Source organism: Hypomesus nipponensis, chromosome 1 (assembly GCF_054491055.1).
Source record: "Hypomesus nipponensis isolate SF chromosome 1, ASM5449105v1, whole genome shotgun sequence".
NCBI lineage: Eukaryota > Metazoa > Chordata > Actinopteri > Osmeriformes > Osmeridae > Hypomesus > Hypomesus nipponensis.
Window position 1 is genome coordinate 2,379,430 of NC_140361.1, and position 26,639 is coordinate 2,406,068.

The 26,639-nt window shown below is 45.5% G+C and overlaps 1 protein-coding gene across 1 annotated transcript in view; it reads right to left on the minus strand.

Annotated features, from left to right (window-relative positions):
• The window catches only part of fstl5 (follistatin-like 5), a 95,881-nt gene that overhangs the window by 39,120 nt on the left and 30,122 nt on the right, over positions 1-26,639 (minus strand). The window contains exons 4-6 of the mRNA XM_084698228.1: positions 21,076-21,324; positions 4,955-5,151; positions 1,508-1,628 (exon numbers count right to left, since the gene is read on the minus strand). Of these exons, the coding sequence (XP_084554354.1) occupies positions 1,508-1,628; positions 4,955-5,151; positions 21,076-21,324 (567 nt within the window). The remainder of the gene's footprint in view (positions 1-1,507; positions 1,629-4,954; positions 5,152-21,075; positions 21,325-26,639) is intronic.

Here is a 26,639-nt window from a genome sequence, read left to right on the forward strand (position 1 = left end):
AGACCGATAACAGAGAGAGAGAGAGAGAGAGTGGAGAGACAACATGCATGAAGTAGACGCGTTAAGAGCTAGAGCCTGTCGTCTAAAACCACGCGTTTCCTTTGTAAGAAGTTCAGCCTGTAGGAGCTTCGGGGAACACTGAGAAAGTGAGCAGTTGCAGCGACTGCATCATAACTCTTCAAGGAGACGCGCTTTCTTCCCTTCCGCCGCCTTCCTTTCCTGACGTGATTCGCCTGAAGGCCTGCACCCACACACAAGCACGACGAGCAGAACAGCAGACAGGAGGTGCCGTGCTGCTTTTGGATCTTCTTGTCGGTCCTAGAAATGCATTACGTACCGAGAGCCGATGCACAGCCTGATTTCACAATGGCGGCTCATTACGGATTCGCTTTCCCCCGTGGAAGTGTCAACCCAGTGAAATGTCACAGCATATTGAGCGAGATGGAAATGCCAGAGTGGTATGAATCGGGAAGGAGAGGAAGGTGAGACAATCACATGAATGTGTTGACGCGACTTAGATCAGAGGAGGTTCTTGTCATCCGGATGTCAAAACGAGGACTAGGAGATTTGATTCTTAAGTTCTTCCAATATTTGTTTAATGTCTTTTCTCATTGTAACGTACACACATTAAGGCAGCAGCTGTCGTGCTTGAACTAGTCAGTGCAGTTTGAACACACACAGAACTAGCACATCAAAGTACAAGTGACTCACCATTCCCAGAGACACTTATTTCAAGCATAAACTAAACTTAAATTAGACACCATTTACTTTTATGGACTCCATAAGGCTCTATGGTTTCAGATGGAAACAGGAATCCAGCACCTTTTGGTCCCACATGAAAGCCTTTGCTTCGGCTTCACCAATGATCACTGCAGGCACAGACCACAGGGAAACATCCATTTACATCCAGAACTGGCTCACATTGTACACTGTTTTCTGTTGTGTTACAATCGCCATGTACTGCATGTAATTTGACCTGAAAATATGACTAATGAGCTCCATGTCTTCTGCAGGTTGTCTAATGATGGTCCTTTGATCTAGCAACTGTATTACAGAACCCCTACTGACATCAGGAAGGGAGGACAAACATACGTTGTAGAAGCATGAAAGCGTGAAGTTACACATAAATGACAGTACTGTATTACTGCCAACTCTCGTTATAGCATCTGACTGTATCATGCTGTTTCTGTTGCAAACATGTATTCATTACAGCACAGATGGTTTGTGTAGAAGTCAGTTATGAGGGATTTGGTCACGTAGATGAAATGATTCATTTTGCAAGTCCGCTCTGAGAAGCAGTCCACTCTCTAGGTTTCATTGTCGTTTACAAGGCGCTAGCCGGGCCGTGAACACGCCGCGCCGTGAACACGCCGCGCCGTGAACACGCCACGGATGTTAACGAGCCATACCGACAAAAACGGATGTCGCAGAAAGCCTTGTGTTGTGAAAGCGAACATTCCCACCTCTCACCTGAAGCTTTTAGCAGACAGGTGGTTCAGTCACTTACCGAAGGCTTTGTAGAATTCATCCTTGGCCAGGCTCTCATCCTCGTTGATGTCGTTGTATTTGAGAAGGTCAAACAATGTGCACTCCGAGACACCCTTGGACAGACCTTCTTGCTTGATCACCTGCAAAGAACAATGACAGAGCCTTGATGTTCAGTTAGAATAAATCAGACAATTCAATACAGTTAGCCTTTTTCCTGTACCTCTAGAAGCAAAAAAGTTAAATTCATATCGAAACACTAATTAAAACATCACTTTTGTAACAAAATGTTCAAAACACAGCAGCTGAGCTGAAACATTTCTGCTGAAATGAAACGATATTTGTCCTTTGAAGTCGTGTGTATTGTCAAAGGAACCGGTCTTTCTCAATAACAGGAGATATGAAATGAAAGCGACATGCGAGCCTTAGAGGCCAGCTCTGTCTTCCTCTCATTTATAGAGAGAGGGCAGGTCTCTCTTTAGCAAAAGACAAACAACACTGGATAGAATTCACTCAAGTATAAATCACAACAGATACATTGGTAGGGAAAAGCTCAATACTGATGTTTGTTTTAAAAGCAGAGGTGTTTGAGAAAGCAGGCTAGGTTGGAAGTAACGGATGTCTTAAGCTTTATGTCGGCATTCGCTTCCCCTCCAGTACAGACGCTTTAGACCCGAACACGCCTTTTTTAAATGTTCCATTCCACTTGAAATATGATAAAGTCACAACAAGCTACAGGGACGGATGGCTGAGCCATCCATCTTCCTACGTCAGCTGTCACCAGTCTGACTGGAGAAGACAGCTTAGCGCATCTTCGCCCGAGTCTTGTTCCTCTTCTCTCGTAGTTCCTGAGGACTGGCTTTTGAACTTCAACATGCTTCTAACTATGATGAATGTTTCCCACGTGTCCGGACAAATTTAATTAATCGTCATCGTCAACAACGCATAAAGCAGGATGTTTGTTTTTAAAAACTTAACTTAAGATTTGAAGATACATTTATAAAAATGGTATGTCAATTTATGTACAATTATAAAATATATAACATGATAGAGTAATAACACCAACAATACTGTATAAACTAGGTTTAAGGCATTACTTTGTTGCATGTCAGCCTCATGTCTCTTTGTAAAGCCCTTTATAGACCCTGTAAAGGGGCTTAAAGGTCAGCTAACGTTTATCTATATATACAGTTTAATGGATGTGTTGTGCTATATTTACACAGTACACAAACCCAGTTTATCCACAGGCAGTCTAAAATATGCATTACATAGAGTATATCTTATAACTCTGACATAAATCCCTAACTTTGACTTGCCCAATGGGAGGTCTTTGATTCCAGTTTACTAATGTTAGAGGGCAAGCTGACTCCTACGCCTTGATGCCCACAGTCTGGTTCTTAAATGTTTTATGATGGCGCCCCGCCCACTGTCCTGGTCTGCAGTGAGGGTCATCTTCAAGCCAGGTCAGACTCCAGTCTGGTCTGTGTTTCTACTGTTTCATCAAGCATCAAAGGAAGACCGTATACATTTTTAGCTCTTCACCTTCAGTCAAACAGGCACACACACACAGACACAAACACACACAGAATCACACACAGACACAAACACACACAGAATCACACACAGACACACACACAAACACACACAGAATCACACACAGACACACACACAAACACACACAGAATCACACACAGACACAAACACACACAGAATCACACACAGACACAAACACACACAGAATCACACACACACACACACACACACAGACACACACACAGAATAACACACAGACACAAACACACACAGAATCACACACACACAAACACACACAGAATCACACACACAAACACACACACACAGAATCACACACACACACAAACACACACACACAGAATCACATACAGACACAAACACAACGACACAAACATCCGTACACACCAACACACAATAACACGAACACAGCATTTGAACTAAATGAAGCGCAACACGACAAAACACAAACAGGTGTGACGCATGTTCAGAATGCAGCTGTTGTCTGTGTCAACACCTCCCCCACCACAGGACATTACACCTTCAGCCAACTGCAACAACGCTCTCACAGTTAACACCACAAGACTGCCATCACAGGGACGATAAAAACAAAAAAATTAAATGAGTGCAGATATTAATGTTTTCGAATTTTATGTTCGAACGATTCCTGAACTGACGGGTGAATGAAAGAAGACCACGAAAACAGAGAAGAATAAATCAGTTCTGGACCACGAACAACTTTTTGTTTCTCTCTTGAGTGTGAAAGTATAAGCACTGTATTTATCCAACCAGTGTCAATATTCACATGTGTTTCCCAGAGACTGGAGGCCTGAGCACGAACGCCTCAGACACACCGTGCACTCGCATCTCCATCTGTCCTTTAAATAATGTTTGACCAGATTGTGACATTCAACCACCTGGGAAGGCAGAATCATGGCAGAGTTTGGCTGTTGCCCCTCAGGCTCTTTAAATAGTTAAGGCCTCTTTCATTGTCAGCCATGCAGCAATCTTACCGCAATTTTGTGTCAAACAGTGCCAAAAGGGCAGCCTTTATTTGCATATTAAAAAAAGTAAGACAGTTTTCCCTTTATTATGTATTTCACTGGCTGTGCGAGGATTTGCCCTTATACTACAGCATAAAAACACCCGTATGTAAAAATATGTAAATTATATGAGAATACAGTATAATAATATTAAGATTGTTGGCAGTGATCAAATGGGAATCCTGGGATTCTAAATAGTAAATGCATAACAATACAAACCCCGACCCTCCCCATGTCTGAGACAGACAGGACTAATCGCTTCGCCCTAGGCTGTGAGAGGCTGTGTCCAGCCTCAGAACAGTTGAAGGGTTATTAAAACCAGGAAGACTTGCTTACCTTTTCAATTATTCAAATGCATGCCATTTAAAGCCAGACCTCAGGTACTGTGAGACATTTCTTTTCACTGTGTGCGCAAATGTCTTTACTCTCATGCAAGCCAAAAAAAAACCTCTTCCTTCAGCTAAGTTTTTTGGCAGAAACAGTTGAGGTTCACAATCTTTCCCAAGCAGTAGTTTCCTTTGACCCGGATTACATTTGAGAAGATTCAGTACAACAACAGTTCACCCTCCTCTCTTTCCAAACCGAGACAAACCTGAAGACCAGTAATGTAGCAGTGCTGTAGGTTATCAAGATGGCTGTATTTACTGCATGTCGACTCGAATAAAATACTGTAGATATGACTTGGGGGGGTTTCCCTTTTTTCTTCTGAGGAAAGCGGAGACGGACTGAGCAATTCCTCTGACTCTTCAAAGGAAAGGTCTGTGTTTATGGTTGCTGTGCTGTGCGACGCTGTGCTGTTCGGTGCTGTGTGGTGCTGTGCTGTGCTGTGCTGTGTGGCGCTGTGCGGCGCTGTGTGGCGCTGTGCTGTATGGTACTGTACAACGTGGTTTGCTCACCTGGGAGAGCTCGCTGCTGTCAACTCGCCCGCTACTGTCTGCATCAAAGCGTTTGAAGATGACGTCCACCAGCTGCTTCCTGGCGGCCATGTTGTCTTTATGACCTCCATTGTTGCCGGACCCCATGTACTTCTGGTCATACAGGTCCAGAATCTTGTTCTTTAGTCCACGGTAGTCACTCAGTCTGCAGTTATCATCTGCAGAAAACAAGAAGAAGAAATGTTACCTAGTAACCATAACCCAGTTAGAGGTTGCTGTTGGGAAAGCAGATTCAAATGCATGTCCCTGACATAGCTAGAACTCTAAAGTCAATTGTAACATAGAAAACCTTTTAAAGCATGTTTACTCTGTCAGTGTCACAATGGCAACCTACTAATGCTGTTTATAGAATGTAGCAGTATGCTGTAGTAATCAGCTGCAAGGCCTCCTACCTTTCACTTGGTTTATTCAGTGAGAAATAATACGTCAGACTAGAGTTTAATGACTCTTAATAAGACAAGACACAAGCTAATAATGTTAATAATTGCTGCCAATGGAATAACTGTGTCAATCCCCATGCATCCAACATGACATTTCAGTCATCTGGGATCACATTTGTCGACAACATCACACAAATGAGAGAAACCGTGTAGCACTCGACAGCTCTGAGCGACCAGCCAATCAACCCGGCCCACAGAGATGTCAGGAACATTTAGATTTAGCTGCAGGACATGATTTTAAGTATCGCAGAGTATGTGGGTGCATGTGGCGTGATTGTAACTGAACCAAATACTCTTCTGTCTGAGAGCTTTCACTGGCTTTCGATGCCACAAACAGCGACTTCAATACTCCTCGACTTCAATCCAAGCGAAGAAACCCGCAGTTGGAGCGATACGTCTGACGAGCAAACTCACAGCGTCAATGTCAAACATTGCAACTGACAGCGAGAGAAAAGAAAACGCTGTGACCCTCCATCGATGAAGACACATCAGGCACGGTAAACAGATGAAAGTTTGCTTGTCTGAGCAGAGAACAAGGAGAAATCGCCTAATGACTGGAACCTGTCGTCAACACCTTCCGCTGCTCTACTTTTGTCGTTACGGCACGACAAACACCCTTTTCTAGTGTAATCTGATGCTAACAACGTTAGCAAGATACCGTGCCGTCAAAACTAGTCTGTCAGACTAGTTTTGAGTTTTCCAGACCCGCTTCTCTGGTTTCTTAGTGCCACTGGTTGTGGTGTGCACATCATAAAATGGCCTCTGTTTTGACAAGCCTGGGTGACAGAAAAGCTGCATTCCTAAGAAATGGCTGAATGAATAAAAGATAAATGGCTGCTGGCCTAGCCCTGGGGATATGAAGGTCAGTGTAGTCGCAAGCAGGTGCACATACAGGACGACACACACACACACACACACAGTACACTCCTGGTCTACACACACACACACACACACACAGAACACTCCTCTACACAGAGACAGTACACTCGTACAATCTACAATCTACACACACACACACACACACACAGATTACTCCTACAATCTGCACACATGCACGCTAGCAGCATTCATTAAGTACATTTGACTTAACTTACTTGAGCACATAAACGTTCTTTTCATACACCCTGGGTGGATGTTAAGCTGTCAAGTGGGGGTCTTTTGAATGAATGCCAATGTGAATGAGCTGAACACTGGCGCCTGAGCTGAGAAAGACGCCGGGTGTCTGGCTTCCGTTTCCTCCCAGTTAAAGTCTTAGTTAAACACTTGGCTGTTCTGATGACTGCTGAGGCTTCTTTGCAGCGCTTTCTGAATCGATGAGAGTTTGTGTCAGCGAGTCTCTGACCTTCCCCCTGCCAACCGTAGCCAAAGATGCTCAAATCTGCTAGATGAATAGTCTAGGCCCTACATCTCGTATTCCGCCGAGCATGCAGGTACAGCTTGAGGCACACGTGTGAACACTGTTGCCAATTTAACAACTTTGTCGATAGAATTAGCGACTTTTCAACTTCCCTAGCGACAAAAAATCTCATTTTGCGACTAATGACAACTCTGGCAACTTTCTGCTAGGCCTACTTCAGAAATCAACAGATTAACTGTGATTGCACTTTGGTGTTGTCAAAGAAAGTCGTTCTGGTGATATTTCTGGGGCAAAACTGCATGTGGAGGCTTGTCTATTTAAGGGTTGTGAAGATTATTTCCCTCGAGTGCCTGAACCGAGTGAACGCAATAAAATACAAAGCTCAGCATCACTAAGGGAAAGGGTAGTTTACAACCGTCTTAGACCAGCGTTGTCCTTTAATGAACTCGCTCCTCAAAGTCAAACGCTGGGGTAACTGACCCTCGGAGAACGTTTATTTTACACTGCACAACGACCTCGCGCAGGGGAGAGCTGCTCTCTGGAGAGACGTACTCACACAGTACTAGACCGTCAACATAGACCACCTTCCAACGGCTTTTCTCAACATCGCTCATGTTGGGAAACGAGCGGCTGCTCCCGAACGAGAGAGAGATCGAGAGAGACCGAAAGACAGAGAGAGACAGAGAGAGAAAGATTGAGAGAGACAGAGAGATTGGGAGAAATAGAGAGAGATCGAGAGAGACAGAGAGAGACAAAGAGAGAGAGATCAAGAGACAAAGAGAGAGAGAGAGAGCCACGGTCACGGCTGACTGGTCCTTGTGATGAGGGGAACAGACAGTGTAAAGTATTTGTTAATCCGTTTTTTAATATCACTCATCGTCCCGTAGCCTATAGGACCGTCCGGTTTCGCAGCTCGCCAACCTTGTGTTTGACAAATGAGCCTGGTCACGGCGGGCGGCGCGACGCAAAGTGGCTCGCCAGGCTCAGTCGCCACAGCCCCGTCGCGTGTTATTAATTGTAATGGTCTGCTGAAATAATTTGCAGGTCAAGTCCTCTTCCAGGGAGGACGATTTATGGAGGCACCGGACACCCGTATGCAGCTTGTATGGATTGCGGGCCTGACTGACGAATACGCTGGGACTCATCTATCGAGGGAGGCCTGCACACCACTGAGGAGCTGTCGCGAAAGCGAGATGGGACCGGGGCGATCAACGAGAGGGAAAGGCCGCTCGTAGGGTGCAGCGGGCGTGGCGGTGCATCACGGCCGTCTCCATGGCTGCGGGGTGGGAAGGCAGAGAAGGGAACACTCGTCTTTGTTCTGCAGAGTCATCTTTGTTTTCATCGTCCAATAACAGATGAGAAGGTCTGCATCAAGATGAGAAACGCGGGGGAAAGACGGCGCGTGGCCCGTCAATACGCCGTTTAGATCACTTAGTTGTAATTAAATTCTCAGTAGTCTGTCTTCATCTTCAATCTGAGCTGTGGAGTTGGGACTCAGGATGAGAGGAGAAACCAATCAGGGCTTGTTTCCTCATTTATCAATCAACTCATAGATAAAACAGACAGAGTCTTATATGACGATAATAAATTAATCTCTGAAACAAACACAATAACTCTCTCCACAGAGAACTGTTATTAAATCAATAGTTTCTCAGCGCCACTATCATCTGACTATACCAGACCGCTGTTTACCCATGATGTGTAATTGTACTATTATTAATGATGACAATAATAATGATTGACCCTAATGCATGCGCTTTCAGTCTACTTTGTTATCAGGATTGGGTGACCAGGGATAAGCCATAGCAGGTGTAAACAGGCTCCTCCTCCTCCCAGCTGTCTGTCCTCCAGGCTGGTCTCTGGGCCCTCTGCTTTCAGCAGCACTGCTGTTTTATATGTAAAGAGACCACTCAGCTGAATAACCTGTGTCCACCAACAACTCCCCCCCCCCGCCCTCCCCCCACCCACCCGCCCTCCCCCCACCCACCCTCCCTCCCCCCCCCCCCCGCCCTCCCCCCACCCACCCTCCCTCCCCCCCCCCCCTCCCTACCTCTCTCCCACTGGCCCGCCCCCCCCCCCACTTCCCCCCCCTCCCGCCCGCCCGCCCTCCCTCCACCCCCCCACCCGCCCCCCGCCCCCCCCCCTCCCTCCCGCCCTCCCCCCCCCCCGCGCTCCCCCCCCGTCCGCCCCCCCCCTCACTCCCGCCCTCCTCCCCCGCCCGCCCGTCCTCCCCCCCCCGCACGCCCTCCCTCCCCTCTCCATTTCACTCCCTCCCCCCTCCCCCTCCTCCCCCCTCAGTCTAACATCCCTAACGGCACCTTGTGGATGATGTGCTGTTCCTCTCCGGGTGCTGATTGGCTGACTGGGCGAGCCTCAGCCAGGTGGAGCAGGTACTCACAGGGGTGAAGATGGGGCAGACAGGCCCACCAGGGACTGCAGCCCCGGAGCTGTCTGGCGAGCCTCTCGCGAGCTGCAACCTCCACCACCTACCTCTCATCTCCTCTCTTCTCCTCTCCCCTCTGGCGCTTCAGTTACGAAAGCCTCCCTCCCTCTCTGTTACTGCAGGCTCCCTTCCCTGCCGCCCCTCCCTCCCTCCCCCCTCCTCAGGTAACATTGCCCCCCCCCCCCCACCCTCCCTTCCCCCTCCACAGGTACCACTGCCTCCTGCCATGGATCAAACTGCTGCAGCGTGACAACTCAGCTACCCAAACCAGAGGTCACTGATTGCAATCTTAAAGACCAACTAGAGGTGTCATTGCTGCAACACCTGACTGGATCTGGAATGGATATCTAGGCAGCGGGCCACAAAGCCACCCGACACCGCTCTCCCAGGCATCCAACATCTCTCCCTCCAACACCGCTCTCCCAGGCATCCAACATCTCTCCCTCCAACACCGCTCTCCCAGGCATCCAACATCTCTCCCTCCAACATCGCTCTCCAGCATAGAGAATCTCTCCCCAGAATCTCTCTCCAGTCCCACATCAGAATGTATGTACGTCTCCTGAATTCATATCTTTGGTGTGAAAACCTTCAGTCCCAGCTGGCCGTTGGCTTTCGACCTCTACTCGTCTGCCAGAAATCTAATCGGCACGGCTGGTCAGCATGTTTAACACAGAGAGGACTTTGAGAATAAAATAACCATGAGGTTATTCTTTTTCAAACTTCTACCAGAAAACTGTTATTCCCTTCTTTCAGGCCCAAACTTGTTTGACGAACACCGAGAGAACTTATAAGATCAACTTGATTAGGGAGTCAGATGGCTGAGCGGTTAAGGAATCGGACTAGAAATTTGAAGATTGCCTGACCAATGCCCGGCTGTGCCAAATGACGTTGTGCCCTTGGGCAAGGCACTTCACCCTACTTGCCTGGGGGGAATGTCCCTGTACTTACTGTAAGTCGCTCTGGATAAAAGCGTCTGCTAAAATGATAAAATGTAAACTTCAAAGACATCTTCTGACTCATTTCTCTGCCTCTCTTTCACTCTGTCTTTCTGTCTCTCTCCATCTGTCTCTCTCTCCTGTGTCTCACTCTTTCACTTTGTCTTTCTATTTCTCTCCATCTGTCTCTCTCTCCATCTGTCTCTCTCCTTCTGTCTCTCACTCTTTAACTCTGTCTTGGTCCCTCTCCATCTGTCTCTCTCTCTCTTTCTGTCTCTCACTCTTTCACTCTGTCTTTCAGTTTCTCTCCATCTGTCCCTCTCCATCTGTCTCTCACTATTTCCGTCTCTGTCTCTTCCATCATTCTGTCTCTGTTTGCTCTGTGTCTCTCTCTCATTGTCTCTCTCTCTCATTAAGTCACAAACAACAACACTCGGGTCCGATCCTCACAGCTTGTGATGGATATCTTCCTCCGTTCCAGAAGAGTAATCTCTTCCCGTGTGGAGCTCCTCTTTTCATTCTGTCTCTGTCTCCTTCCCGCTTCGCCACAGCCTCCCTGGGTGGCCCCGACACTCCCGCTCGCACCTCTAATTTGGTTTTCTTCCCTTCGCTACCTGGTCCTCAGTTCCTCTCCATCCTTCTAGCTTCAAGCCATCACTTCCTTTTCTTCTACCACTCCCTCAGGTTTGAAGGGATCATTATCAGCTACAAGACCAGCAGCCCAGCGTAAACTAGGCTTTGAGGGGGAAAACACCTCTGAATTTCAGGACTAAGGAGTCTTTTATTAGCACCGTTCAACACTCTGTGAGCTAGGAGAACGCTGAAGTGGAAACAGATGTGTTCCCCATGCAGGCATTCTAATGTCACAAGACGCCTTGAGATTATTTCTGTCAATTTCTTGCCTTCCTGGCGAGGAAGGAAACAGTCACATCTCTCGTTGCCTCCGCAGCGTGTGACAGACAGTGTGTTGTGGAGAGTCCTCAGTAACACACACAGTCTCCAGACCCAGTGAAGATGGTGGAGGTCTGTACAGAGGACCCCACTGCCCCTGGCATCGCCTTTCTCGGCAGTATTGGTGTGTGTGTTTGTGCACGGATGTGCGCTAGCGTGTGTATGTGCGTGCACGCATGTGTGCTAGCGTGACTATGTGTTTGAGTGTCTGTCTGTCTGTCCGTATGTTTGTGCAAACATTCAAATCCCCTTCTGTCTGTGTGATTGCACGTGCGTGCGAGCCTGTATGATTGTGATGACTGATGTGTGCAGCCGTGTGTGCATGTGTGTGTGTGTGTGGCTGTGTGTGTGTTTGTGTGTGGCTGTGTGTGTGTGTGTGTGTGTGTGGCTGTGTGTGTGTGTGTGTGGCTGTGTGTTCCCCTGCTCTGCCGTACTGGCGGATCCCCCTGGTGTTCATTAGGTGCTGCAGACTGCTTTGGTGGCGAGGCTTGTTGACATGATGGAGGATTGGTGACCCCAGGGCTCAGGCAGAACACAGCTCAGCCTCAGATCAAATCAGCGCACACATCCAGATCTATATCTGGCCTACTGGAAGGGCCAGGGAAAAACAACAGGGCAGGTCTGTGTTGCAGCGAGCCGGAGGAGGAGAAAGCAGAAGCGTGTTCCACGGGCAGCTCTGTGACGGGGGAACACCAGCTCCTTTTACAGGAGAGCTTTCTGTTTAAAGATGCGATCGCACACATTACCATAGGTTAGCGCGGCGTGTGACTTCCCCAGCCCTTGCGGTGACAAACTGTTCATTTTCAGTCTTCGAGACGGACCCCCTGACCCTCACCAAGCGAAAACAAATGGATGGTTCCTAAAAAGGATTATTATGCTTCTATTGATCTAAAATGTACCCTGTAAACACCCCGGACTGTACAGTCAGAGGAGTAGGGTCTGTTTATTGATGTCCACAATCAAACAACAGAAGCACCAACCGAACTGACTGAATCGATATGCCCGTGAATAGAACAACCGTTATTAGGCATGTGTCTAATCTTCGTCAAACATATTCACTGTACAATCCGAGCCCGCAACCGAATAGTGTGGAAGGTGTCCCTTCTGAATCCAGCATGTCGTTAGGTGAAGTACTCCACTTTTACCTCAGATATGACTCCACCCAACACAAGCTCTAAGAGTCATCTCACCAAACGAATGAGGCTGAGTCTGGTGGGTCACCCAATATTTATTCTGGGTCCGAAGGGGAGCATTTCTCTTTTCTGACGGTCTGAAAACTGACCTGTTTCTGATATATGATGTCATCTGCTGTGCTGGCAGTCTGTTCCTGGTTCCTGTCAGACACACTTGGCAGCCTCTCGTTCATCCTGATGGAGACATCAGGGAGGGTTCCTCACAGCTCCCAAGGGTACCCTCTCACACTGACACCGTCCCTCTCTCTCATAAACAAACTGTAAAAGTGACCTTCAACTTCTTATTTTCCTTCAAGTTATGTTTTATTTAATTTTTTCCAAGGAGCTCTTAAGATTTATACTTCCGAGATATTGATCAGGATTTCTTCTTCTTCAGGGCCTCACCTGCAGCACGGAGCGATCTCAGGTGGACTCCAGGTAGTCACCAGCGTCGCCAGATTCAGTGCATTTGTCTGTGTCACAAGACTGCATCAGGGGCAGGCTCAGGCCTTTGCATTAGGAGAGTGGTGTGTGGGGTGTGTTGTGTAGTGTGTGGTGTGAGGGGTGTGTGGTGTGTGCAGTGTGTGTGGAGTGTGCAGTGTGGTGTGTGCAGTGTGTGTGGAGTGTGTGTGGTGTGTGAGGATGGTGTGTTTGATGTGTAGTGCAGCTTCCCCCTCCCTCATACACTGCCCCAATCCCCTACTCTCTCGCTGACTCACAAACACGCAGCTTCAAGCAATCTTGGCAGCAATTGTTTGGTTTCATTTCTCCAAATTGTTCAGAGAAGATGAAATCGAGAACAGAGAGTTGGAGGCAGGTGCAGGTGGGAGGCAAGGAGAGAGAGAGAAAGGGGAAGAGAGAAAGAAAGAGAGAGAGGGACGGATGGAAAGAGTGTTATCTGAATACCATGGGACTTGTATATCACAAACATGAATATTATAGAATCCGATATTATGGATAAACTTTGACATTCAACATAACAGAAGCATCCTGCTTCCCTCTCAGTCCAGTAGAGTGCACGCAGACTAAATCCCTTCTGAGACTTAATGAACTGTTGATTCAATATTCGACACGCATACCAAATGAAACAGTCCAAAGTAATATAAAACAAAAGTATGATCTTACAAGGGTAGCAACCGATGATGATTCATGTTTGAATCATTCATTTCAGCAGTCGTTTCAACACATTTGTGATGGCGTCGTTCACTGTGTCAACACATTACTGTGCACTCCAGGGGGCCTGTACCTCAAAACAAGTGTAATTGGCTGATTTATCATATTATCGTTTTGTGTCTACCATCCAGCCTTCTACGTGCACGATTGATGAAATAATTGGTCATTTTAGGGTCCGTAATGAACATGAAATGAATAAGGCCGTATTTGAAGCCGTGCCCTGCTATGAATACACACGCCAATCAAATACGGTGGATGTTTATCTTAGACAAGCTAACCAGCGGGGGCTCTATCATTGTCTACTTAGCTGGTACAATAAGCTGCATTGACATGCAAGGGGAGCCCATCCACCTTTTTGGTGCAGGTTTGGAAGGGATGTGCCGTGCTCCTGTGAGGTATTTACCTCACGTGAGAGACCACTACAGAGGCTGGCTAGTTAGTAGAGCAGGAGGAACACTTGCTCTTTCCACTAGTCTCTGTTGGGACTGATCTAGTGATCTCTTGGTGGTGTTATTCTGGTTTACCCTGAAGGCTCGTGATAGACTGTGTAAATTGTGAGGTAAGTTTATGATGCGACTTAAAAGACGGATTTCATAGTCAAACGCATAATGCATTATTTATGTGAATAAAAAATATTTAAAAAATCTAAGAAAAAAAATACAGAATGGTTACAATATTTAGTTTCTTTTAGCACCACAAACCAACAAGCCTCGAAGCAATTTGGGTAAAATGGCAATGCAGCTGTGACAGTTTGATTGCCCTGTGGTTTAGGAGGTTTGAAGTCAACTCATGCTGCAAAGGCTCACCGAATAGCTGTTTGTTCTGAAGCAAATCACCACGGCTCGTACTCACTCGTATGTTACCTCACGTAATCTTGTAACAAACCTTTGAGAGGTTCCCACGCTTGCTTTTTGACAACGCCTTGTAACATGAGAAACCTAGGAGGACAGAAAGGAGTCCATAAGCATCTTTCTGGAAGTCTCCAGAATGTTAAGGGAGACGCTCCCGCCTTAACCCTTGTGTTATTTTCGGGTCATTGTGACCCATCAGTCACTGTGAGCCACCATCATATTGCGACAACTTTACCGCTTATAAAAACAAAGTGAAGCATTTTCTTTTAACCGTTGGGCTGTCTCAGACCCCCCACATTGCGAAGGTTAAAAGAAAATAATTTGTATTTGTTTTTGTATTGGGTAAAATTGGGTAAACACAACAATGGTTCGTTATGAACCTTTGACCCATGTGACCCGAAGGCAGCACAAGGGTTAAGGAGCTTCCTGTCTTTTCAGGATACGGTGAAGTACCTCCTAGCTCTAGGTCTAGGATTAGGTTATTCCTACCTGGAAAAAAAGTGTCTTAAGAAGTTTAGGTTCTGCTTTCTGTCAGCTACTCTTGTCTGAAAACAAGCAACAAGTGCATGCTGGGAAGGGTGGAAATGACACGCGGCGCCCCCGGAGGGTCGTGTGAATAATAGGTGAGAGCTGTCACACAAGCACCCACAGATAAAACGCAAACAGAAAATTGTGCTATTCGTCTATTTACAACCATCCTTGAAGACTAACTTCAATTGTTTCAGGATGCCATTTGAACATCTAGCTTTAACTTTTATTATGATGAAATTCAAGCTCTACAAGGACTGTTTACAGTACACAACAGTGGAGACACAGAACACTCGACACAAAGACAAATGGAATCCTTAATAAGATCTCTTCCTGGTGCAGTAGAATTTGTCCACAAAAGGTCCCTTCGCTTAACTTTAAAGCAATTTCATATCTAAAGATGTTCAGAAATAAAGAATCTGGCTTCATTCTGCTTTAATAAAGGGAGAAGATGACTGTGTGACATCTGTGACAGTCCTGTGATGAGGAGCTGCTGGAGGTTCAGAATAAGCTGCAACAATCAATAGCAGCGAGTATGTCTATTCTGCTCTAAATTGCTCCATCACAACATATTGAGCCTTCTTTTCAAAAGGGATCCTGTTCCGGCAAAGTTCAAACTGAATCCAACTGCGTTTTCAATGCAGAAGCGAGACGATATCGCTTTGATTCTGATGCGATCCTGTGGTTATCCTGTGAGTTCAAGTCACACTTTTGCCTCCAGTTTCAAAGCTGATGAAAAAACGTCCAAATCACCGGTCTAGATCTAGTCTTTTGTTCTCAGTGTCTCTGGATTCTTGTGACAGGTCTGACTCACATATCACCTTCATTCACAAAATATCATAGATCACACGTTTGGTCTCAAAATGCCAACGGCTTATTTAATATCTGGGGAAAAAAAGTCACCATTTATTGATTTTAATGTTGCCTGTTTTGTAGTTGAGACTTGTTCCATGTTTGCTCATGAGTCATATCAAGCTATTATCCCTCCCTTCATCCGAATCATGTTGCTCTGTGATTACTCACTTCGATCTCCTGTGAGCCCTGGCTTCACACCGAAGGAGAGCAAATCCTTTCCTTAAACACAGCATTTAACACTGCCACCAACCCATCATTTGTCACCATTTCTGGACTTTCAGGTCATCCGAACCCCACAACGATGTCATTGGAGTCAGATGGCTGAGCGGTGAGGGTGTCGGGCTAGTAATCCAAAGGTTGCCGGATCGATTCCTCTCCGTGCAAAATGACATTGTGTCTTTGGGCAAGGCACTTCACCCTACTTGCCTCAGGGGGAATGTCCCTGTATTTACTGTAAGTCGCTCTGGATAAGAGCGTCTGCTAAATGTAAAAATTTCTGTTTGATACAAATGTTTTTTTACCTCAACCCCAAGGCTAGCATGTCATTTATTTTCAGGACTGAATTGTAGAGAAACACCAGTGGTCTCTATTTAAGAAGCTTTGACGGGGTGGTTTATAAAGTAAGTGGTGCTGCTGTGTCTGTGTATCCTGTCGGACGTGTCCATGCACAGCTTTTAGTCACAGACACACCAAACTTACACAGATCAGCTCTTCGTCAACAGCAGATCAGATTATAATCTGACTGGATTGAGCCAGAAAATCTAATCTGGTTTTCGCACAGTGTAGGAGCAGTTGGGCATTCACTCGTTTCACACATTTAAGAATTAAAGTGCAGCAGCCTACACATTTGGCGGATATCGACCGCAACACACGAAACGGTACCAAACCCGACATGCAGAGGGACCCAGGGGACAACGCTAGCCACATGCCCTTGAAAGCTTAATGATCCACGAACCCAGATTTAATGAGGAGAGTCTCTTTGGTGGCGGTTGCCAGTGACGATGCAGGAGAAGGCACCTCATGTCTCCCAGGAAGGCTCACGCTGTTTTGGTGCCGTCGAATCATTAGAAGCCAGAAAGCACAGAAACTGTGGACCTCGCAGAGCCCAGCCGCGACACACTGTGAGGTCTCAGCGGGACCAGGAAGCTCTCAGACCTCATTAAGGTAGAGGGCCCCTGAGGGAGAACAGTCATCATGACATCATGAACATGTTTATCTTTCCAGGGAACACCAGGGGAACCAAGTATAGAGGGATGTGATCCAAACAAGTTCTGGTGGCGATGGTGTCTCTTTGACCTTGTCATTGATGTGTGAACAAACGTGAGTTTTATAGGATGAAAAATGTGTCAAAAGAGTTAGTGTGCTGTACGAAACAAAATTGTTTCCACAATACCACCTTGTAGGGGCGGTTAACTCACTTCAAGACTTGAAGTGAGGTGAGGCTTCATATGGAAGGTGGAGCTGACATTTAGCACAAGCAGAAGCCTCATTATTAAACTGATTGTAGAAATGAATAACAACTCCAGGTTTACCAGACAAATGCACCCACCAGGAAGTACCTCAGAATGCAGTGTGAAGACAAAACAGCAATACTGAAGATGAAGGTGGGTGGATGGAGATTATCATTATATCTTTCTTTTCACTAAACTTTAGTTGGGATGTAAAAGCAAAATGCTACTTTTATCCACAGATCACTGATTTCAGTCTATTGCTTTTCTCAAAAAATAAACATTTAGACACATTTTAACTCTTGGTACTATAATCCTGCAGTACTTGCTTCTTCTACTGTAGATATAAAACCAGACACATCCAAACATCCCAAGGAGTAAACAGTAAACTACAATTTCCCTGGGGGATATACTGCACAGTCAATTATATAAAAGAAAGTAGTCAATAACACTGCAGCAAACATGAACTGCTTTTGTAAGACTTGCTAAACAAAATCAATGTACAGTATCTGTTCTATATGTATATTTGGAAGAATATGTACTGTACTGTCGCCTTTCTGGAGGATTTTGGTTGTTAATGCAAACAGGCTTGCCATGTCTAGCTTCAAGTCCCATACTGTACATGAGAATACCATACTGTGTGTGAGTATATTCATAATATAGTCTATACGTACTGAGGAAAACCTGGAACATATCTCAACACAAACTCAATTCTATTCAATTTCAAACACCCGCAAACGATAATGGTCTGGCAATAAAAATCAAATCTATGATTGAATGCTAGCTGTGGGCTGCAAAACCACTCGTTGCCATACGTTTAAGCGAAACATCATCTCATTGATAAATGGATGTGTCAGACGCACAAAAAAACCCAATTGGTATGCAGTGGCCTTGCTGTTAATTGTCTGCTGTCGTGTCAGTTGTCTGCTGCAGAGATTGCCTGTTTCCATTCAGGCCACAGCCATTTCTGATTGGACAAGCTTTTGTGCAACACTTAATTTTCAATCAGATCCAATCCCGAGTCTGTTGCCGTGTAGAAGGGGCGGGTGTGAGGATAGGCAGGGGTCATGCGTTATCCGGATCTAATGAGAACCTTCAGTCAATGCAAGGCTGTCATTTGTCATCTTTTTTTTTTTTTTTTTACCACGATAAGAGTGAAAGAGGGAGCCAATAGACACTGTACATTTTCACATGAACTTTTAATCAGCTTTTGTAATGGCTGTCATTTCCAAACAATCATTGATAACCGTGCTAACTAAGCCATACACTGTCTGGACTAATTGTCTGTCTGTCAAACTAATCTGGCATTTGTAACTTTGCAGAAGTAGTTTTGAGGAGGCTGCGTGGGTCTTTTTTTATTATTTTTTTTGTCTTCAGCAAACGTCCACATGGCATTCGAGTAGGTCAAATCTATTGTGTCTGGAGAATTTCCTGTCAGCTACAGATGAACTTTGTTTAAAAGCCCCATCTTACCCTTGAGGTCATAGGCTACCCTGGGGGTTAATCAAGGGAAAGAAGACAGGAGCGAGGCTGGTTGACTTCATCTCCAATACAACAGTCAACTCATTTGGTTCGGGGGTAAAAATAGAAAAGACATTTCGGGAAGTCTCTACGCTGAAAACTAAAAAGGTTTTGTGACGTAAATGAAAATCATGATAAAGGACACAAGACCATGTGTCAAACGTATCCTAACATACATCGCAGCTATAGTTGACTGACACATTTGGATGTGACGTTTGGGCCATTTTCTTTCTCCACCAATAACACTACTCACCCAGTAAAACAATGTGGTCATTATGGATGGCTTTAGCTGTGAGCTCAATTATGTTTCCCTTAATTTACACTGTGCCTTTTGGGTTTAATGAACTGAGCAAATCCTCTGCAGGAAAAGACCACTGCAGCAAATGTCTACAAAAAGACAGATTTTGTAAACATTCGTTTTACCTTATCAGGCAGGAGGAAACAAGCCAACAGTTGGCCCGGTGGGGGCCAGCCAATACTGATGCTCTGTCTCAGAGACAATAAGAGCCCTCGGCCGTCATGAATATTTTAATAATACGTAGGATCTAATTGGACCAACAGGCTTCTGAGACCTTCTCACATCCAATAGAGACATTGATTACAAATCAATCACTGTGTAGAAAACTGCCAATCAAGGGCAAAGGAGGGGGACATGATGAGAAGAACAAAGGAAGGAGGAAGCTGGACACTTTTTATCCTCCTCTGTCGTTTGTTGATCTCCTATTGATTCCCCGACGCTGGTCAAATATCACACTCCCACTTGTGGAAAGACATTGATTGGGACGGTGATTTGCAGATGGTGTGGGGGAGACAGACCAGACAGGACATGGGACAGACACTGATTAGTGCCTTTGACGGATGAAAGCAGACCATTGATCACGATGTCTTTTAGTCTGTTTGGGATGAAACAGGCGGGGTAAGTGTTCCCCCCCCTACCCCCCCATATCCTGCGTGCTCACACTCAGGAACACGTTTCACAAGCTTCAACTTGCACGAGGCGGTATGAGAATCTGTTTCGTTTTCAAAAAATCTCATCCATTCATTTCGGGTGAATTTCCCTTGCAAATGAGCGTCAAACCCTGTAAATTCAACGACAGTCAGATTAATTTGACGGAACTTGTGCTTCAGCAAAGCCTGACTTCCCTGGAGGTGGGTTAGGAGAGAGCCCCAGCTGGCTGGGTCTCTACACAGACTTGCAGCTGTTTCTACTGTCTAAGAGAACAACTCTTATCAGTGGTTCAGACCATCCTACATTCTCCGGAGAAAGCGTGGGTTTGTTGGTTCACCCCTGTGCAGTCTATATATGTCAGGGAGTGTTGCAGGAGAGAGGCAGCGACATATCCTGCTGGGTTACACACATTAACCAAGAAACAAATAGACGCAAGACAACCAGGGGCGCCATATAGGGGGGTTAGGATGATTCTAAGGGCCCCTGACTGACAGGGGCCCCAAAAAATTGAAAAACTGAGGGTGGCTGAACGGTGAGGGAGTCGGGCTAGTAATCAGAAGGTCGCCAGTTCGTTTCCCGGCTGTGCCACATGACGTTGTGTCCTTGGGCAAGGCACTTCACCCTACTTGCCTCAGGGGGAATGTCCCTGTACTTACTGTAAGTCGCTCTGGATAAGAGCGTCTGCTAAATGACTAAATGTAAATGTAAAACTAATAGAAATGATCAAATAATATAAATATATATTTTCTTTTTCATGGGGCCCAAAATTTCTGGCTGCGCCCCTGAAGACACCAATATTGTACGTCATTTATGTTGTGGTAATTATTTAATTTAAGAGATGGTGAGAGATCGTTAAAAATTGTTTTAATTTTATTTTCTTTAATATATATTCAATATATATAAAATATATTTGAAAGTAGAAAAAGTAGCATATCTTGTGTTTTGAGAAACAGTAGTTAAGAAAACAAAATATTGCATGAATGGCATACGAGTCAGTCTCCCCGAACTTGTGAAGGGCCTTGTTATATCATTTCTAGCAACACTGCCCACGTGTCTTCATTTCAAACCTGATTTCAATATCCAAGCACATTCAGGTCGAACAGAAACATGGTTACTTTTATAAGTAAACGGGGGTCAGATGGCTGAGCGGTTAGGGAATCGGCTGTTAATCAGTAGGTTGAGGATTCGATTCCTCACCCTACTTGCCTCGGTGGGGAATGTCCCTGTACTTACTGTAAGTCGCTCTGGATAAGAGCATCTGCTAAATGACTAAGTGTAATGTAAATACAGACCTTTGCTTGACTCTGACCACTGAAAAAACTGCTAGAACTACTCACTTCTGTTCTGACCCTTGATCTTCTGCGGTGCTTAAGACTCCTCCGTAGCTTTAGATAAAAGCATCTGCCGAATGTAAATAAAGCCTGTGAAGTTGCAGGGAGGAAGGGTGTGGCGGTCGTACCTTTGTAGAAGCACTCCTCGCTGTGCATGATGGTGATCCTCTGTCCTCCAACACAGGAGGCCCTGTGGAGCTCACAGTGGTTCTGGTACAGCTTGCCGTCTGACCCACACACAGGCTTGTAGTGTGGTTTGCAGCTGCCCAGACACCTGCACTCTCCCAGGCCAGTCTCACGGCTGACCTCACAGTGTCGGCCCAAACCACAGTACTTGTGCTCACAAGGACCGGCGACACCGCCATGGCCCATAAACCCTGGAAGAGAAACGTAAGAAGGTTCACATCAGCGTCTCTGAGTTTAAAAAAAAAAGGCCGTCAGGAGTCACAGTTTGAAAGGTTTTCTAACTTGTTCTTTTTTCCTGAACCTGCTGAGGTTCCCCCAGTCGACTCCATTTTCCCTGAGGCAAAGGTTAGTGTTTTTCATCTTCTGTATCTCTCAGAGGGATTGAATAATGGAGCAGTCTACATGTCAGGCTCCTTCAGCAGTAAGTATAGCTGACAGGACAGTGAACAGTCACTACAATAACCTCTGAACCATAGCTAATGTATCGGCTAACGGCTAGTTGCCATCTCTTGGAACCCACAGCGACTGTTTTCTTTGACCTTTTTGGTATAGTCTTCCAAAGAGGGTGAGGAACAAGACCAAAAAGGTTGTAAAGAACCTGACCAGTCCGGGTGCTGATGGCCAGGAAGGTGTGATGCTGAACTGCTGTGTGAACACAGAACCAGGGCGTGAGCACGTCACAAGTAATGATCCGTGGTTGCTCATCGTACATCTGACACAAAACAAGAACATCACATCTACAGGAACAAGGAGAAGCAACAGAATACACTATCAAGACAATATTTACACTGCTTCCACACAATTTCAAGACGACACTCACACAATCAACACAATGTCCCTACTACAAACCAGTGAATAGTTGTCCTAGAACACGTTCACCCGAACAACCACCAAGGCCAAAACCCCACTGTAGTGAAGTAGATGCATACCTCTCTACCTCCACACTCTCCAACCTTCCTAATTAATTCTGAAAAGGAGCTCCCTACATTGTCCAACTGACAAATATCAGGTGAAGTACCTTGACTGTTGGATGCTTCAGTGATTTTTGAACACAAAGACTTGTTTTTTTAATATATATATTTATAAAAATTCCAAGGAAGATGAATAATAATAAAAATAAAAAAACGAAATGTCACTGTTGGTTACAAAGACCTACTGTTGGCAAGGAAACAGCATGGAAAAAATAACAACTAGTCGGGGAAGATCCACCATCACCCCCGATTCTTGCCCTGGAGGGGTTATCCTCAATCAGGGGGATTTCAACAATACAAGCATGTTCCCCGTGGCTTGATTCAAACCGATCAATAGGCTGCTTTATTAATGTCTTCTTGGTGCCAATGGCATAATGATTATTCAGTGGGGGGTACTGTTGCATAGCGAGACATCCCCGACAACCAGCCAGGTCAGGGAAGGGCACAGTCATTCCACATGGATATGTATGCACAGTCGCAGTCTGATCAAGAGACATCAACTACAGATGAGTAATCCTGTTCAACGGTTTATTGATGATTCTCGTTGCGGAGGGGACGGTGTGAACACGGTGGCCTGAGAGGACGATCACTTTGTGAGGTCACCGTGCTTTCTGACAAACTCTCACTTGAAAAATCACGAAGGCGTATGTAAGCGGTGTACATTCGAAAATATTGAGCAAAAGCTGCATTTGGCAGAAAGGATGGATGAGCCAATTATTTATTTTTTTATCGAAGAGTAACAGCCATGTCGATGGATGTATTTATAGACTAATATCTCGGTTCGCCAGGGAATCAGGATGGAAAATTGCCTTGATACGAAGGCAATACAAAAGCAGACAAGAATGATTGGAGGCAAACAGCATATTAGGCCCAGAGAATCGTGGGTGAAATCCTCCAGAGGAAATAAGAAGCTATATCGTATTCAGACCATGGAATGAACTTCAAGGTTCAAACATGTGTGAGTCAGACGGGCTTCATTTGAAGGGCATCACCCTTTTTACGCATCTATAATGGCATTTATCATCATGTTGAACAATACAACCTTAAATGATGACAGGAGGTTTGAACCGAATGATCTGTGATCAAACACAAACATGCAGCGTTGAATTTGGGACAGACAAGACGTTTTTTACTGTCAGCGTTGTCATGGAAAATGTCATGGGGAGCTATGAGAAACAGTCTCAAGAGGTTTGCAGTACCATATGTATGGAATTATTACCATCTACCTGCCACATAGTGATGAACGTCTGTCTCTGCAAAGCAGATCTGCAACCTTCAACATGATCACAAAGCTCAAGCTGAATTGAGACTTAGATCCAGCAGTAAGCCCAGAATACACTTTTAAAACACATTCTGTCAGATACAGACTGTGCATCTGTTTTCTTCCAGCCCCCCCCCCCCCCCCTCTCCTGTTTTTCTCCTCCACAAAGCTCAGGATAGGGCCACAACTGACATGTTGTCTCTCTCTCTCTCTCTCTCTCTCTCTCTCTCTCTCTCTCTCTCTCTCTCTCTCTCTCTCTCTCTCTCTCTCTGTCTCTCTCTCTCACTGTCTCTCTCTCTCTCTCTCACTGTCTCTCTCTCTCACTGTCTCTCTCTCTCTCACTGTCTCTCTCTCTCTCACTGTCTCTCTCTCTCTCTCTCTCTCTCTCTCTCTCTCTCACTGTCTCTCTCTCTCACTGTCTCTCTCTCTCTCTCTCTCTCTCTCACTGTCTCTCTCTCTCACTGTCTCTCTCTCTCTCTCTCTCTCTCTCTCTCTCTCTCTCTCTCTCACTGTCTCTCTCTCTCTCACTGTCTCTCTCTCTCACTGTCTCTCTCTCTCTCACTGTCTCTCTCTCTCTCACTGTCTCTCTCTCTCTCACTGTCTCTCTCTCTCACTGTCTCTCTCTCTCTCACTGTCTCTCTCTCTCTCACTGTCTCTCTCTCTCTCACTGTCTCTCTCTCTCTCTCTCTCTCTCTCTCTCTCTCACTGTCTCTCTCTCTCACTGTCTCTCTCTCTCTCACTGTCTCTCTCTCTCACTGTCTCTCTCTCTCTCTCTCTCTCTCTCTCTCTCTCTCACTGTCTCTCTCTCTCTCACTGTCTCTCTCTCTCTCACTGTCTCTCTCTCTCACTGTATCTCTCTCTCTATCTCTCTCTCTCAGCACTTGGCCCATCTGATGTTTCCCCCAGCAGCGGCTGCCTCCTTGGGGACGAAGACAAGAGCGGTGATCAGCCGTAGGAAGCGCTCTGCTCTCTCACTGCGATGAACTTGAGAAGCCCTCGAGTGCCCGCCAGACAGAACAAGGGGATGCAAATAGGTATAAGCAGGCGGTAAACAATGCTAAAACTTTACATGTCGCGTAAACAACACCGAACTCTTGTCACTCCGTTTCAGTTCCTTGAAAGTCGCAGCAGATGCATGTTAACTCAAGAGCAAATTGAGGAGAGAGTGTAAAACCGAGAGGTGTTGGCATATTGTGGCACAAGAACGAACATCTTAACAAGGAGACAAAAGCGTATTTTTAGCTCACCTGTTGTCATGGAAAAAGTTTAATTTATTAAAATATTCGTCGCGGCATGTCCTATGACATTAAATATTCTACTTCTCATACGCTAACAATTGTAAGTCATTCTCTCGCATTGGCTAAATTAAAATGTTAACGTCAGGAGTATCTTGTGAGTTTGCACAACGAGTTCAAATTAGTTCTCTCCAGAGTGCCACAAATGAATCATTTGGGATACGCTTAACGAGGGAGAGAGTTTTACGTGAATAGCGCTCAATAAAAGCCCTCCCACTTCTGACAAAGTCGACAAAGGAGCTGTCAGCCATGTAGGCCTACCTCCCTGACCCAGCTATGCACTGCTCTGGCGTTTCCTGACATTACACCTCTGTAGGTTGTGGTCTTCCAGTAGCCTAAGCAGCCACACAGTATTTAAGAACAGTATTAATAAACGTGTTTAGTCAGAAGGGAATATCAATGTTGTTCTGAGAAATGTTGGAAGAGGGTAAGATTGACTATCTGCAGACACACCTGGAACTTAAAGGCTTGTTTGCTCTCGATACAATTGAACAATCCCTTCACACATACAGCAAGCCTCCCACAGATCTGCAGATATGTTGTGTTCCACACTTACATTAAAAACTGTTTTCCTTTTCTGACGCCTAATTGCTAAATGGTACCATGCTTTTGGGGGGGGCTTGATGGAGTTGTATAAACAACTCATGAACATTTTATGAGACACTACTTAAGACGTAAAAGCTTTACAGAAAGTTAAAGCCCACACCAGCACACAAACATTTAAAACATTGATGCTGCCTTTCCACAGAAATCCCTCCCTTCATAAGGGAGATAAACCGTCTCCATTGAACAGCGTAGTAAAAGCTTCAGTAAAAAGCAGATATTCACTACAAAATGGCAGATGTCACAAGCCCATCACCCAGAACACCATGTCAGACTAAGTCTCTCCTTCCAGACCAGAGCGCATGAATGGACTGCTAGCTTCTGTTAGCTTCTGTTTGTGCGATTTCACCAAACATCCAACATGACAATTTCCATTCCATTCGTATCTTGGGCCCACTCTTTGAATTGTGGCCTTGCATTTTCTTTCACTTAGAAGCATTAGGATGCATCCCTCATAGCGTCTCCGTAAACGGCCTATTTGTCAGGGCGTGCAACGCTTTGCTAATTGTACTCCTAACACCAGTCCCCATGCTAATTTACGTTACATTAAGCTGTCTGGTTGCTGGCTCAGAGCCACGGTCGGCCTTCAGTGATGCACGACATCTCAGGGGGATGCAACTACGTAATTTTTCAATTTTCAACCAGAAATTCTCTCCGGTCGAGGAAAATACAGTGACAGTTCACAGTCCAAACCCCATCCTGTTTTATCGACAGATATATGAAGATATGTAAAAGAGAGATATATATATATAATTTTGTCCCCCCACTTGGTTTATTGACACTGAGAAGCGACAAAGATGAGTAATCGGCAGTGATGGGAAGGAGTCAAAGTGAGCAGGCTCTATCACAGTCACAGGCCTCCAGGTAGTCTTCTTCAGTCAGCAGCTTGCAGATCAAGTGCCAATGAAATCAAATGAGCAGTTATAATAAAACCTCAAAGACAATCTTGTACCAAAAATGAATAAAAAAACGGAAATCCTATTCTCGATGCAGGGGTAGTGCTTGATGCTTAAGTATGACTATTCCTTTTGGACGATTAAAGGGATATAAACGTGTAAGGACTAGTTCTTTTATTTATCTGTTTATTTTTCATCTTTTTTGATCCTGTGTAACTCAGAACAGTGTCCTCGTATGGTCGTCTGTGTTCACACTGCCCCTATAGTCTGAAGAATAAGAGATGGATCAAGGCCGTGTCAATGTGACCCAGCGAGAATCATTTCATTTAACTCAACAGTGGGAAGAAGAGGGGGAGGGAGGGGGCTTTTTGGAGGGAAAAATTCAAGTGTCGCAGACAAAATGGGACACGGAGTGACTAGAGTGGAGATGAAAGCACATTGTCGACACCCCTGCAGGGACTGAGGGTGTACAACTGGAAC